Raw genomic sequence first — 14337 nt, forward strand, 5'->3', positions numbered from 1 at the left:
GAGAGAGGAAAAAATGGCAAAGAAGGGAGAAGAGAGGAGACACCTCTGTGGATTTTGGTTTGGTTTTGTCAGTCTCTGGTATGGAGCTGATGATAGGAGAGAGCTCTCAGGGGTTGAATGACAGAAGAAGTTTATAAACCAGGTTTAATTTGCTGGGACTTAGCTATCCTGTTTGAGACCCACGTCCAGCCTTTATTCACATCCAGCCGATGCACCGCAACAGATTTAGCGGGCACCCTTTTTTGTTTCTTGCTATTGTAAATCTCTTGCCAGCCCCTTTCTTTCCAGCCCCTTCTCCAGCCAATTTCAGAGATCACCCCAGGATGGACAAACAGTTGCAGAAGATAAGAATAAGGTGATCCCCAAACCTTTGTCCATCTCTAAAGCCAAACCCAAACTAAGCCCTTTTAAAGATTCTGAAATGTTTGGGGGTTCTTACTTTTCGTCGTTGTTCCTCTCTGCTTTTCCATCCCAGGTGACCCTGTGAGTGCTGAAATGCCATGAGCAAGACTGTTCTCCAGACAGCTGTCTCCCAATCAGAACCTGGAAATAATTAAATTAGTAATTTATCATTTTGTGGATAAAGTGCCTAACCCGTATGCCTAACTCAGAGGATCTCAAACTTTTTCATAGTTGCACCATGTCTTAACAAAGAGATTGTCCCATGGACAACTCCCCTCCCACTCCACCCATGTGGCATTTTACATGGAAATATTTTTTTGGGGGGAAATAACTTCAGGGAAGTGTTTAATGTATGTTTAGCTTCTTCTAATGGAATCTAGCAGCTGGAAACGAGGAGGAGGAGCCAGTCCCATGTGACCAGCCAGCTCTCTTGCAAGCCATAGTTTGAGAACCACTCACGTTACTTATTTGTTACTCCTCTGTTTAAAATGTTTTAGCCATCCAATCAAGGAGCACAAAAAGTACCATGTGACTTAGGTAACCAACCAACATAAATAACTAATGGTCAAAAAGAATACTTCAGAAACAACTCATAAGCTGGAAAAGCTATTCAATGACCCCTTACAGATAGGGAATGTGTCTGAAGGAAATCAGGAGTAGTTCACGAGCAATTCATTAGCCAAAAGGGGAAATAAATTCATAACAGACATAGGGCTCGATCTACAGCTGGTGTAAATAAATGTAGCTCCATTGAAGTTGATGAGGCAGATCCTCGTTGGTATAAGCTAGCATATCTTCAGGATCTGTCCCATTATTTGGTGATGAATAGCTTAACAAGATCTATGTTCAGAGCTTCAGATGAATAGAGCCCTGAAAATTTGCAGCTATCCACTTTATATCCACAGACTATGTTTGCGGATCGCGGAGCAGATGCGGATATAAATTTTGTATCCACACAGCGCTCTACAGATGGAGGGGGAGATTCTGCTACTATTCCATAGGAGAAATTCCATCCCAATCCTAAATTTATCAGTCTGTTCAGATCAATGCATGTGATCAAGAACCTCTGCTATCTATCAGTGAATCCCATTTATAACCTGAGATACTATTGAGCTTGATTCTCCTCTCACTTACACCAGTGCAAATGTAACTCGGCTACAGTCAATGGGGTTACACTGATGTAAAACCAGCCTGAGAGGAGAGTCAAGCCCATTATCTTTGTTCAGTATTCTGAAAATGCTTCCTGGGCAGAGCCGTACACACATTAATTGACCCGTTGGTGTGGGGGAACCATTTGTACGCATTTAACTAATCTTGGGGCTGAAATTATCAGAAGTGACTAGTGATTTTGGATGGCTTACCTGAAACACCTTAAAGAAAGGTGTTTCGATTTTCAGAAGGAGGGTGATTTCAGGTATCTCAAGTTGGGTGCCAAAATCTCTAATCACTTTTGAATCTCTTGGCCTGAGGTTTCTTCCATCTCCAGGGGAAGTGTGTCCATGTCTGATTAGTTACCATAAGTCCATATGAACATAACTGGAATCCTCCTTTGCCTTAGGCAACCTACTCTAACATAGTGTGGCTCTTTGTTGTTGAGTCTGCTACTACTTCTAATACACTGGATTTGGTCCTTTTGCTCAAGGGATAGAGACTCATGCTTCTAGATCCAGATGTTTTGGGTTCAAGCCCCACATGTAACAATGCCCTGGGAAATTAATCTTAAGCTAACCAAGAAGATTCCCCATCACCCTTCTTACTTTCTTAGGGACTTGCTCTGAAAGGAGATCCCCATTCTTTTTTCCAAACTGTCCGAGCTCAAGTAACTCATCTTATCATCATAGCTAAGACCCACCTTTGAATAGTTTAGAAACTTTTCTCTGGACCGTCTCCATAATTTCTACATCTCTACAGTAGCAGGGTGTCCAAACCAAGAGGCAGTTATCCAGGTGGAACCTCATGATAGCCTTGAATAATCAGGTAATAACTTCCCATTGTCTTGTTTCTAATACTCCCGTGGTGCTGCCTAGAATCTTATTGACTTTCGTTGCTGCAAGTGACACTGTATTCCCAACTTTATGTCATTCCCAATGGGAATCCATAAGTCTCTTCCATTGTCAGTACATGCCAATTCTTCATCCATCAGTGAATAGGTCAGCTTAGGATTTTTAGACCCAAAAATAAAACTGCTCATGTCCATTTCATCAACTGTTCCCTAAACCACTCCCCTTATGTATTTAAAAAACCTGGAAGATGTTTTCAGTCACTTACGGTATTAATGGTATTTCTGATTTTATTGCTGGCTGTCAAATTACACCACTCCCCATGCACAGGTCCACAGTGAGCCACTTATGAGAACATTGAAAAGGGAGACAGCATAGTCGAGTATCATAGCGCTGGAGCGGGAGTCGGGAGTCTCGTGTTCTGTCCCTGGCTCTGTCAGTGACTCACAGCGTGACCTTGAGCATGCCCTCTCTCTGCATGTTTTTGCATCAGAATGATACTTGCCCTTCTGTGTAAAGCACTTTGAAATCTGCAAATGGAAAACGCTATCAAAGCAAAGGTTTGTTATCTGAAGACATCTGAGATACCACTCTAGAGACATCACTGCAATCCAGCGCCATCTGCAATAACCAGCTTTGGCTTCTGGCCATTCAATATATATTTATCCAATCAAGATACCTGAGTTTCTGAAACACGTTGACTAGTATAGAAATCGAACATTGTTGCAGTGCTTCGTCCAAAGTTATAATAAACTCTGGATAGATAATATTTGAACCATTCCCTTATCAGTTGCCTTACTGGCCTCTTGTTGATCAAGAATTTTCCAATTTTTATAAGACTACATTGGTTCCCATTCTCTTCAGCCCTAGACACCATGTTCTGATACTCAGATCCCATGCTGATGGTTGCATGATAAATATCTAGCAAGGCAGAGCTCATTCCACCAAGCTATCTTTTATAAGGTAATAGAGTCCAGGGGTGAAATCTTGCCCCACTGAAGTCAGAGCTGAAACTTTTATTGACTTCACTCGCGCCAGGATTTCATCCCAGTCATTTAAAATCTAATTTAAAAGCTTGATTGCATTTTACATAACTTAAATCTCCAGAAGTAAAACACACTCTTCTAAGATAATGTATTTGGACCCATTCTGGTTCCCACTGGCCAATGGACTGACTCTGTTTGCTGAAGTTACACTAAATGACCTACGATCATTTTGATTAGATCTTTCTCAAGTTGTGGATATATGAGTCCTTATCTAGTCCTCTGCTGCCATGCCTGACTGCAAGGATATATTTAATTTGTACACCTGATGGGTTACCATACTCTTCACAGAGTTCCTTCAGTATGCCGGGATACAACGCATCTGGGCCTGGGGATTTTTAGAAGTTCAAAATTAAGTGCTTGGTTTTGTAAGTAAAGTGTTGATGATTACAATATAATCATTGTATTTCTCTACCCATGGGCACATTTGGTTATAGTCAACTTCCTTTAATGTGAAGATCTTTGGGTCTCCATATTATTTATTTATTTATTTATTTATTTATTTATTATTTATAACTTTATTTATCTCCTCCCAAGTCTTTCATCGGTCCTACAGTAACATTTCCCTTCTGCTACTGTTTAATGTAGGTTTAAAATAATCTGTTCTACCTATAAGAGTGGCCATACTGAGTCAGACCAATGGTCCATCTAGCCCAGTATCCTGGCTTCCAAAAGTGGCCAATGACAGATGCTTCGGAGGGAATGAACAGAACAGGGTAATCATTGAGTGATTTTTTGAACCCAGTTATACTTTTGGCCCTATGACACTAAGATATTAAAAAGGTATTGATATGAAGAAAGATTAGGGCTTATTCAGTAGGTGAGAGGGGTGAGATGAGGTGAGAGGGTCTCAAAGTAGAAATGGGAAATATTAAGTTAGGTACAAATAAACCATCTCTGAAATGACTTGGGGAGTAGAGAATGAATTTCCAAATGCGGGAACTGAGTCACCTGTACTGATGGTGTGGATCAGCTCCTTGTATTGGAATTCAGAACAGAGGAAGAACCTGCTCCATGCAGGTAGTGGGTCTGGAGGAACTGACATGTTTCCAAGAACACATCTAGGGCTCTGTCAACCTTTTCCTCTTTCAGCAATCTTTGCAAATGCTGAGATAAGTGAAACTAAAGGGAAGAGATTTACAGGTGTCACCACAGAAGTCAAAGTTGGATTTTTCCTTAGAGGGAATCTTCTAGTGTTTTGTCCAACCTAGTTTTAAATGTTCCAAGTGATAGCATTTCCCCTCTTTCCCAAGTGAGGGGCTTTCCGCTTCATCCTTTAGTAGACAATTCCACTGCCCAATAAATACATCTCCCTGGCAGGATGTTCTTCTTAAAGTTTCCCTTTTTGAATGTCTTCCCATTACTCCAAGTTACACTCTCTCGTACAACACTGTGTAAGATTTCTGCTTCGTTGGAGTTTGCACTCCAAATATTTGTAGAATGTTATGGCCTTCCTTTATTCACAATTTAGCCAAGCTATGCATATTGAGGCCAACATTTTCTAAAGTAGCCATGGATTTTGGATGCCTTAAGGTGTCTGAAGATGGACACCCGACAACGGAGACACTCAGAATCACTTGAGAAACTATTAGCCTTAAGCTCTGTTCTCCTTTCCTCCAGAGCCAATCCATCCAGCCTCCTGATCATTTTTTGCTGCTCTTCTCTGAACTCCTTACAATTTGTTCATATCTTTCTGGTAATGAGGGGTCCAGAAGTAAATGCAATGTCACCATCCTGCTACATGATGTGATGCCTCTATAAATGCACCTAAAATTATATCAACCTTCCCTGCTCCCCTTCCCCTGGGTATCAAAAAAATGACCACATCTATGCCCACCACCAATAAGGATTTACTTTATCCGCTCTTTAGGGAATGATCATAGGGTGCAATTTTCTGCCATTGGTTATTCAAACCCAGCACCACCGGTATCTTTTCTCTCTAGTTCTGATAGCCATTTTCCTCGGGGTTGACCTGGTGGCCATATCTTGCTCATCTAGTCTTGGTGTCACACCTGTCTAGCCTTCACATTACATCAGTCTAGCAATCTGCTTATTGGAAACCTCACACTTAAACATGAAGGAAGTCTGCTGACTAAGTACAAGATTCATGGATGGGATATGATCAGCCACCTTGTGATGAATGAGGAGACTTCCTTCTCCCTGGTAGCTGTCTCTCCTTGCAGCGAGTACTCTCCTCCTTACATACTGACCCGCTGCTCTTTGGTGTAACCATTTGAACGTACACAAGTTGTTTCCAGATGTCTCTGTGCCTGGGAGAGGCATTGTAGCAGCAGTGAGTTGGCAATCCTAGCCCTTAATTGTTTTTCCGCCCAGTGCCACATTCTGGTGTTTGTTCTTCTGGAAGTAATGGTACAAACCAGGGCACCGCGCTTCAGGGAGAGCAGGGGCCGCAGAGCTGCCCATAGGGGTCCCACCTTTGCAATAACAACAATAATGTGCATTGACACAGCAAATTTCATCCCTGGATCTGTTATTATCCTCCATTGTAAGCGGCAAAGAGAAGTTAAGTGACTTGCCCAAGCATGACATAGTGAACCAATGAGAGAATTGGGAATAGAAGCCAAGTCTCCTGGCTTCCAAGCCTGTGTTTTAACCATTAGCTCACACTACCTCTCCCACATAGCTTGGGCAAGGTCATACAGTGAGTCCGTGGCAGACCTGGAAACAGAATCCAGAACTGCTGGCACCCAGCCACCTGCTTTGACCCTCCCTGCACACCATGGATATCATTTTCACAATGGAGAGATTTTTGAAGGAGGCTGTATAATTTTCTGACTATCATTCAAGTTTGTAGCGAGGCAACGTCAGACTATGATGGGGCAATTGAATCTCATGCTTCAGGGTATAAACTGATTATCTTCTGGGGTCAGAGAGGAACTGATGTTAGCCCCTTTCTCCCCCACTGGTCAGGTGCATTGTGGGAGGAATTTCTTGCCTTGTTCTGCCATATCATATGTGGGCGGTCACGCTGTCTGGAGTGGCTCACGACTGTGAGTGCCTACTTCAGAGCAGACTGTCAAAAAACAGGGCAGACACCCCAAACTGGTGGTATGTTCTATAATTAGCCAGAAACAAATGAGAACTCCTGGATCACAATACTGGTCTTATAATGAAGTCACAGATAGTCCCCTTAGATTCTCCACCCTATCTTGCTACCCAGACAAACTGGATTTTGTGATAAAAGGTCACTCAAACCAAAAATCACACCACTTCAGGTTGCTCCCAGCCCCAAGAGACCAGTCATTTCCCCCAGATCAATTAGTACTCCAGATCTTACACCAAAGACAACACTGGCAGCCAATTCTATAGTAAACTATCTGAAGGTTTATTAGTTAAGAAAAGGAAATGAGAGTTATTGAGAGGTTAAAGCAGGTAAAATAAATGCATGGCTGAGTCATGGTTTGTAACTCCAAATGGTGATAGTGATGTAATAAACAAAATAAACAGTCTCCCAAAAGTCTTTTCTGGGTACCCAGGTTCTCTCAGGGGATCTCTGCGTTGCATCTGGTACACTTCCCTATAAGAGTCCAAACAGTTCAGAGATGAAGGATTTTTCCTTGAATCCATGCATCTAGCATCTTCTCACAGAAAACACGCTGACAGGGTCACTACCCACGTGGGCTTTTCCTTTGATGACATAGAGTGAGGAATGCATTTTCAGTCTTTGACCTCCAGTCATCACACACAGTGACCACTCGCTTTGAAATGAGCTCTTTTCTGTTAGCGTTCTTCATTAGCATTCTACAAGGCTTCTTTCTCCTTTGACGGGTTATTTTGTTACAGGGATCTACCCAATGTAAATGTTTGCTACTACATTATAACAGGATGCAGATACGCGAAAACAATGTTAGTAACATCCCATTGTTTTTCATGAAGTTTAAACACCAAATACACTCTGATACATTTAACAATCGCTTTGATCTATACTAATTCACAAGTGAATTGGCCTGGGGCTTTGGCATGAGTCCGCCAGTGTCACACTGGCCATTGCCAGAAACAAAGTGCAGAACTAGATGGAGTGATTGCCTGTGGGATATCTGCAGTCCCTTTCATGGCTGCTTTCCCCAGACCCTGTGTAATGACACTAGCCAGCACAGGCTGTTAGTTCAATCTAAGAACTAGAGAGAACCACAGACTCTGTCTGTGTCCAGCAGCCTCAATGAGGAGTCCCCTTCATATTCATTGCAGCCTGTCTCCTCTCCAGAGCGAGGGATAGTGGATGACCTGATCCTGTTTGTTTTCATGTTTGTGGAGGTGCACCCCAATGTACTGCCTCCCAAAAGAAAGATCAATCATTGTGCAGCTGACAGATTGAAAGATTCCCACATTGTCCTTCTCTGACCCATTTTCTAGCTCCTTAGAAGCTGTGTCGGGTATTATGTGTGTTGAGTTGGCATAAAGGCATTTGTGTGTTGGGAAGGAAGCAGACGGGGATTTGACTCAAGGTTCACAGGGTGGGAGCACCCTAAGTTTGTACTCCCTTTCCACACCGAGCAAAGTGGGCAAGGACTAACCTGGCCCTTCCCCATCCTGGCAATGAGCAGCTGGAGTGAGGGGGAGAATATCAGTGAAAACAAGACAGGGCCAAAAGCAGTAACTCCAGCCTCGGGATGCTGCAGGGGTCTCTAGAGTTAACTGTATGGAGGGGATATTTGGGGCTTGTCTTTCTTCACATTTCTACAGATCATGAAACTTACATAATATTCTCTCCCCTCTTCCCCCCCACCTCACCCCGCTCCCTTTTGTATATAAAAAAATATCTCCCCATCACTTCGCTGCCTCTCAAACTCCTCCCCCACAACACACAAAACCCCCGCATACCTACCCACACAACCTCCAAACCTCAAAATCTGGAGCCCTGATTGCAGAGATTGAGGCTCCTAATTGCACTTCACTTTCCAAAGCCGCATTCGTTTATCATAAAGGGTGCACATTTCCCCTGCTACAGTTTCCACGGCCAGAGGCCCTGAGGGCCAGCTCAGAAATGGAGGGAATTAATTACATTTTTTAAACTCCCCTTCTTTTAAAGTACAGGAGAGAGTGATGAAACGTCCCGGGGGGGGCGGGGGGGAACTGGGGGACCGCAGAGACGATGCGGGGGCAGTGGCAGGAAAGGAGGTTCCTATTATTTCATCCAGGAGGCTCCATTTTACCTTATCCTCAGCGCCCCTCCACCCCGACACACTGAGATCCTCCTTTCCCCCATGACAAGCAGTCTCCTAAAAGGGTGGAAATTAGGCCAAAGCCTCATAGCACCATGGCCATTATTGACTTACCCTTAAGTGCAAGCTCACACCAAGCCTGTGACTGATTTGGGGCAGCAGCAAAGGAAAAGGAGATTGGGGGGGGGGGGATTGACAAAAGGGAGGGGAAGGCAAAGCTGTCCATTGCCATGATTGACAGGTAACAGATTTCCCTCCAGATAAAACCTTACAGATGTGGAGTGGGTATTGATTTTTAGTTAGTGATGGTAATGCACCAAGAAGTAATAAATTATAGGAAAGCAAGGTCAGAAAAGGAAAGGTAAAAGGACTTTGCATTCTTAAGGAGGGGATTACTCCATCTGCCCTCCACTTCCCCAAGTTCAAAAGGTTGCTGGAAAATGAGTTGCACCAGTCGGCGTGAAATGCCAGACAGTGCTAGCCTGCCCCCAAGCTGGAGGCCTCTTCTTCACCCCCTCTTGTGGAGGGTGTTCAACACTGGGTGGCTGATGTCAGCTGGGGTGGAAGAATCCAGGGTCCACCTCTTGTTATTTTTGATACAATAGCATCTAGCGATAAGGCTCCCCAATGTACTAGGGTTGTACAAACACATAGGACGAGACAATCCCTGCCCCAAAAAGCTCAGAGGCTAAATAGACAAGACAGACCAAAAAAGCATTTCACAGTTGGGGAACCATGGAACAGAGTGTTTGAGAGACCTGTCCAAGCTCACACAGTGACTCTGTGACACAGTCCACTACCTGAAACACGCCACCACCCTTCTTCCCTTAGAGCCATGTGGGAGCATTCATCTGGAATACACTGCTGTCTTCTTAGCTGATGTTCTTTGCCTAAGAGTACCAGGGATCTAGAACAAGAATCCACATCATGGTTCAGGGCACAGAGCTTCAGAATTATGCTGCTGGCTCCTCTGGGTGCTGATATTCTGGGACCCTTTTGGCTTCTAATATAATAACAGTAATTGCACATCTGTACCATAGCATCTCATGTCCTAGGATCTCAGAGCTCTTTACAGGCATGTATTAATTCAGGATCTCGACACCCTTGTGAGATAGTATCAATCCCATTTTGCAATGAGGAAACTTTAGAGAAGTTAAGTGGCTTTCCCACGGTGTCACAGAGAGTCAGGAGCAGAGCTGGGAACAGAGCGCAGGAGTCTTGTCTTCAGCTGCATGAAACTCGGCTGTTGTTTTTTGCAGAGATTCAGGCAGGCTTTTCTCCAGTTTCAGCTCTCACAGGTTGGGATAATGTGGGCCTGAGACTTGTTTACACTAAGACCACTTCACCTCACTCCATCTTGTCAGTGTGCCTGAAAGTGAGTGTAGTTGTAACTGGCACCCACTTTGAGGCCCTTTTACACTGCCAGAGTGCAAGCGAGGGTCAGCCCGAGTTTCACCTTACGTTTTTGAAAGCTCATAGAATCCCTCAAACTCAAAGTGAAAGAAAACCACCCAGTTCCACATGATTTCTACTTGCAGCATCTCTGAATTTGTACTATGACCAAATCTTCACTTGCACAGCACTACAAGCACTGGACAGCTCACTAAGGAGTGTAGGAGGAGAGAGGAGGCGATATCCTCGCCTTCAGTTAGCCGAGCTATGGCTTTCCAAAAATAATTAACAACAGCCATTTGTGCACCTGCTCCTAGTCATGAATTGAATTTAATATCTCAGTCTGGCCCCACATATGCCTGGGACAGGTGCCCTAGATGTATGTATAATAATAAATAGCCAAGCCACTTGCCTCATTGATGATCAGTTCCTTCTGAGCCAATTCTCCTAGTCATGAAGCTCCTGCTGTACCATATGAAATCAGGTTACACTAGACCAGGGGTGTCAAACAGACAGTCAGCCAGCCTGATCCAGGCTGCCTGATGCATTTGTGTGACTTGCGTGTCCTATTCAGATTCCACTTAAAGCAGAATCTCAGCATCTATTTAAAGGGAAAAAGCAAGTTTCTTTGACCCTCGTGACGGTGAAGAACACTTCCAGATATGAACGGAAGGAAAACCAATGCAGTGTTGCCTTCCTGAGTCTTCAGAGAGCCTGAAACAATGGCTCAGAGAGGTGTAAAATCCCCAGTCCCTATAAATCTCATTAGAATGTCAAACTCAAATGATCGCACTTAAACGTCAAGATGAACTATTGCATAGCTGATCATTTCAGCAGCTGGAATGTGGAAGGGGGTAGGAGAAAAACCCCAGGAGGTTGGAAACAGGTGTTGCTGTAAGGGAACATAGAGGGAAGAGCAGAGGAGACGCAAAAAGACAAGGAAGAAGGGGCGAAAGGAGGTGGGGAAAGAAGAGAAGTGAAGGGCAGAAATAGTAGTGGCCCAAAGGGACACTTATTTTTCTACTGAGGGATCCAATAGTAATTAAAAGTTTAGTTAGCATTTAAAAGCCAGATTGATCCCATTGGGCATCCGGTCCAGGACTTAAAGTGGATTTTGGCCCTTTCCACCACAGAAGTTTGACACCACTGCATTAGTCCATCCTGTCATCTGAAATCAGCTGAGCTCCCAGAGACTGTTAGAGTTCTGGGGGAAGTTAGGACCCTGTGCTATTCACGTTGGGGCAAAGATGATAGAAACCCCTGGGATCCCAGGGTGAAGAGCCCCCTTATCTGTATTGTACCTGGAATCAAAGGAGGCAGTATGCATCTGGAGCCAGAGGCCTAAAAATATAGGAATTGCAATTCTGGGTTCGACCAGCGATCTGTCTAGTCCAGCAACCTGTCCCCAATACCAGCTTGTTCAGAGAAAGATACAAGAAACCCTGCAGTAGTGTTATAGGATAACCTGCTCTCAGAGAAATTTCCCTGCTAATCCCCAGCAGCTACAGGCTGGCATAAACCATGATGCAGGAGGGTTTACATCCCTTTCCAAAAATGTTGTGGGAAAAGGCAATGAAGTTCTTGATGATACACATAGCTAAAGTGTGGACAGCTCCATATAGTATGTACAGGGCTTTAGGATATGTAGCACTTACTGCTGCTGGCTTTGTGATGCCCTGGCTCACACAGCCTGGGGCTGAAATAATGTGCAAGGAAGAGGAGGAACTCTGAACCCCCCAGCCCAGTAGACCCCCGGGTAGGGGTTATACTGATTTTCCAGCTGATAGGCTGACACCCACTCCAATCCCCCATCACCTTCTTCTCCTCAGGGTTCCAGCCATTGCTGATCTGTGAATCCAACGCTGAGACAAATCCCCGCGAAGGGACTCAGCCTGCCCGAGTCGGGAGGTGACGCTGCGTCCAGGGAAAAGGTCTTTGCTGGACTCCTGAGTCCTTCCAGGGGAGGGGGAGGGTGAAAAAGCAAATGTCAATCCGCCCCCTCCCCCCCCCATCATTCAGGATAAACTCCTGACTTAGCAAGGGCAGGGAGGGGAGGAAGGCGATGGGGTTGAGTAGAGAGGGAAATAGCTGTTCTATGGAATCCCCCCTTGTGTCATTCCGAAGAATGAAGCCTCTGCACAATAGCTCCCCAGGCCACCGGCAGGGGATAAAGGGCTCGTTCTGCCTCTTGCTGGGCTGCAAATATTTTCAATTTGCCACTTTAATTGATGTCAATAAGGTTATGCTAAATGTGGAGATTTTGAACATTTCTGCTTTCGAGCTCCACACTGGCTCCCAAGGTGACCGCTGCCCATCCCCGGGCGAGCAGCCAGCACAAATGCCGCAAGCCTGCACTTACCCAGTGACAGGTGACGAGATCAGCCCAGCTGCGTCAAAGGCGCCTCTCCTCCCCTCAGCTCCTGGTCAGGGCTCCCGGCCTGCAAACACTTACACACTTGACAACCACGAGGAACCTCACTGATTTCAATAGGGCTGCGTGTGGTAGTAAAGTTAAGCAGGTGCTCAAGGGTTTGTAGGATCAGGGCCCCAGTTCCTATCCCTATAAGCAAACTGACTCGCTCCATCCTGCTCCTGTTTGCCTTCCAAACACCTCTCTTCTAACAGGCATTTTCTCTGCAAAATGAACCAACTGTGCTTACAGTCCCAAAGTGGTAAGATAGTTTAGGTGCAGCCTTAATTACATTTTACAGCCAAGGATAATCCTGAGATGGGCTGAGCTTCTACCAGCAATTTAATCCCCTTTCCTTTACCTGTGCTTTTGGATAGGGGGTGGGCGAGTTCAAATCCCCAGATCAAAGCCTGCTCTTCCGGGTTGGATCCGAAACCGGGAGGTTACTATTCAGATCTGGTTCCGACAGGAGCCCAAGATGGCAGAAATCTCATGACTTTTATTCTATCTTTATTTGACTTTATTCTCCAGGGTCTTCAATCTGGCACCGTTTGGCAAATGTAAACTGACTTAAAAGCCACCATAGATATCGGCTGTCACAAGACCACCTGGAGGCAGATCCTGCTGGATCTAAGCGTGCTGTCTTCATGTGCCCATCAACAACGCTTTCCCCTTTTGCTTCCCCAGGTGATGAGCATCCTAAGCAACCCGAGCGGCGTTCCACCACAGCCCCAGGCTGATTTCTCCATCTCTCCCCTCCACGGTGGTTTGGACACCACCAACTCCATCTCTGCCAGCTGCAGCCAGCGGAGCGACTCCATCAAGTCTGTTGACAGCCTCCCCACCTCGCAGTCCTACTGCCCTCCCACCTACAGCACCACTGGTTATAGCGTGGACCCCGTGGCCAGCTACCAGTACGGACAGTACGGACAAAGTGAGTATCGATCCCACCAGAAAGTCGGCTGGACTTAAGCAGAGTTAGGTGGGGGCGGGGAGTTGGGGTAGAGGAACCAGCAGTCAGATGGGGTGTTGGCTTGGATTCCCATGGATGTTTGTACAGAGAATCATTCTTTAGGGACTAATCAAACAGACACCATCCCGCTCTCTCCGTGCTCTGTACAGGGTCCCCCACTCACTTGCCATCTATTGGAAAAGTCTGAATGAAAGATATTGAATAGAAATATTTATATTGTAAGGGAAGGAGGGGTACCTCCAGGATCCCTCTGCTTCCCCATCTCCTACTTCTGCTCCCTCAAAGACCCTACATCCTGGTGACCCTGCTTCTGTCCCAGGAGAGTTAGACATGCCTAACATGACATCACTAGCCAAGGGACTGAGCTCAGCTGCACCAACCCAACCTGTCAATAAAAATATAGGGCGGATATCAGCACAGCGTGAGTCCGTCATTAGAAAACCACATTTGATGCACACCACAGATCCTCAGCGGCCAAAACCATCCCATTCAAACAATTCACAGTCCCCGTCACTCCGTTCTGACCCAGCTGCCAACACCCCCATCACCTCTTTAAGATAGATGCTTAAGGTGACAAACCCTCTCAGCTCTGGGGCTTCCTCAGCCAGAGGAGACTCATGCCAAACACACGGAGGTGGGATACATGGCCACTCTGCTACTACACATGCAGCCCTATTGGGAACAGAATCCAAGCAGCAAAGAAACAAAAACGAAAGAGAGAGAGAGTTTCTCTAGCCTTTTCGTTAGGAGTTACATGCCATGTCAGCAGGTACAGTTGTGCAGGTAGGTTCTGGACTTTCGGGTGCTTTGAATGCAGCCACCCCCTTCCAAATTTGCATAGTAATTATTGTTGCTATTGCCTCCATTTGACCTCAAGGATGGGGATGGGGGGTTGGATGAATGGAGGTAACATGACTTTCCCAACATTCAGAAA

General features: G+C 45.4%; 1 protein-coding gene across 4 annotated transcripts in view; it reads left to right on the forward strand.

Annotated features, from left to right (window-relative positions):
- The window catches only part of PAX7 (paired box 7), a 153892-nt gene that overhangs the window by 129927 nt on the left and 9628 nt on the right, over positions 1–14337 (forward strand). For all 4 annotated transcript variants that reach the window (XM_084651566.1, XM_084651568.1, XM_084651567.1 and 1 more), the window contains exon 8: positions 13118–13364. In XM_084651566.1, coding sequence (XP_084507692.1) covers positions 13118–13364 — 247 coding nt within the window. The remainder of the gene's footprint in view (positions 1–13117; positions 13365–14337) is intronic.

Source organism: Lepidochelys olivacea (genome assembly GCF_965140295.1).
Source record: "Lepidochelys olivacea isolate rLepOli2 genome assembly, chromosome: 18".
Lineage (NCBI taxonomy): Eukaryota > Metazoa > Chordata > Testudines > Cheloniidae > Lepidochelys > Lepidochelys olivacea.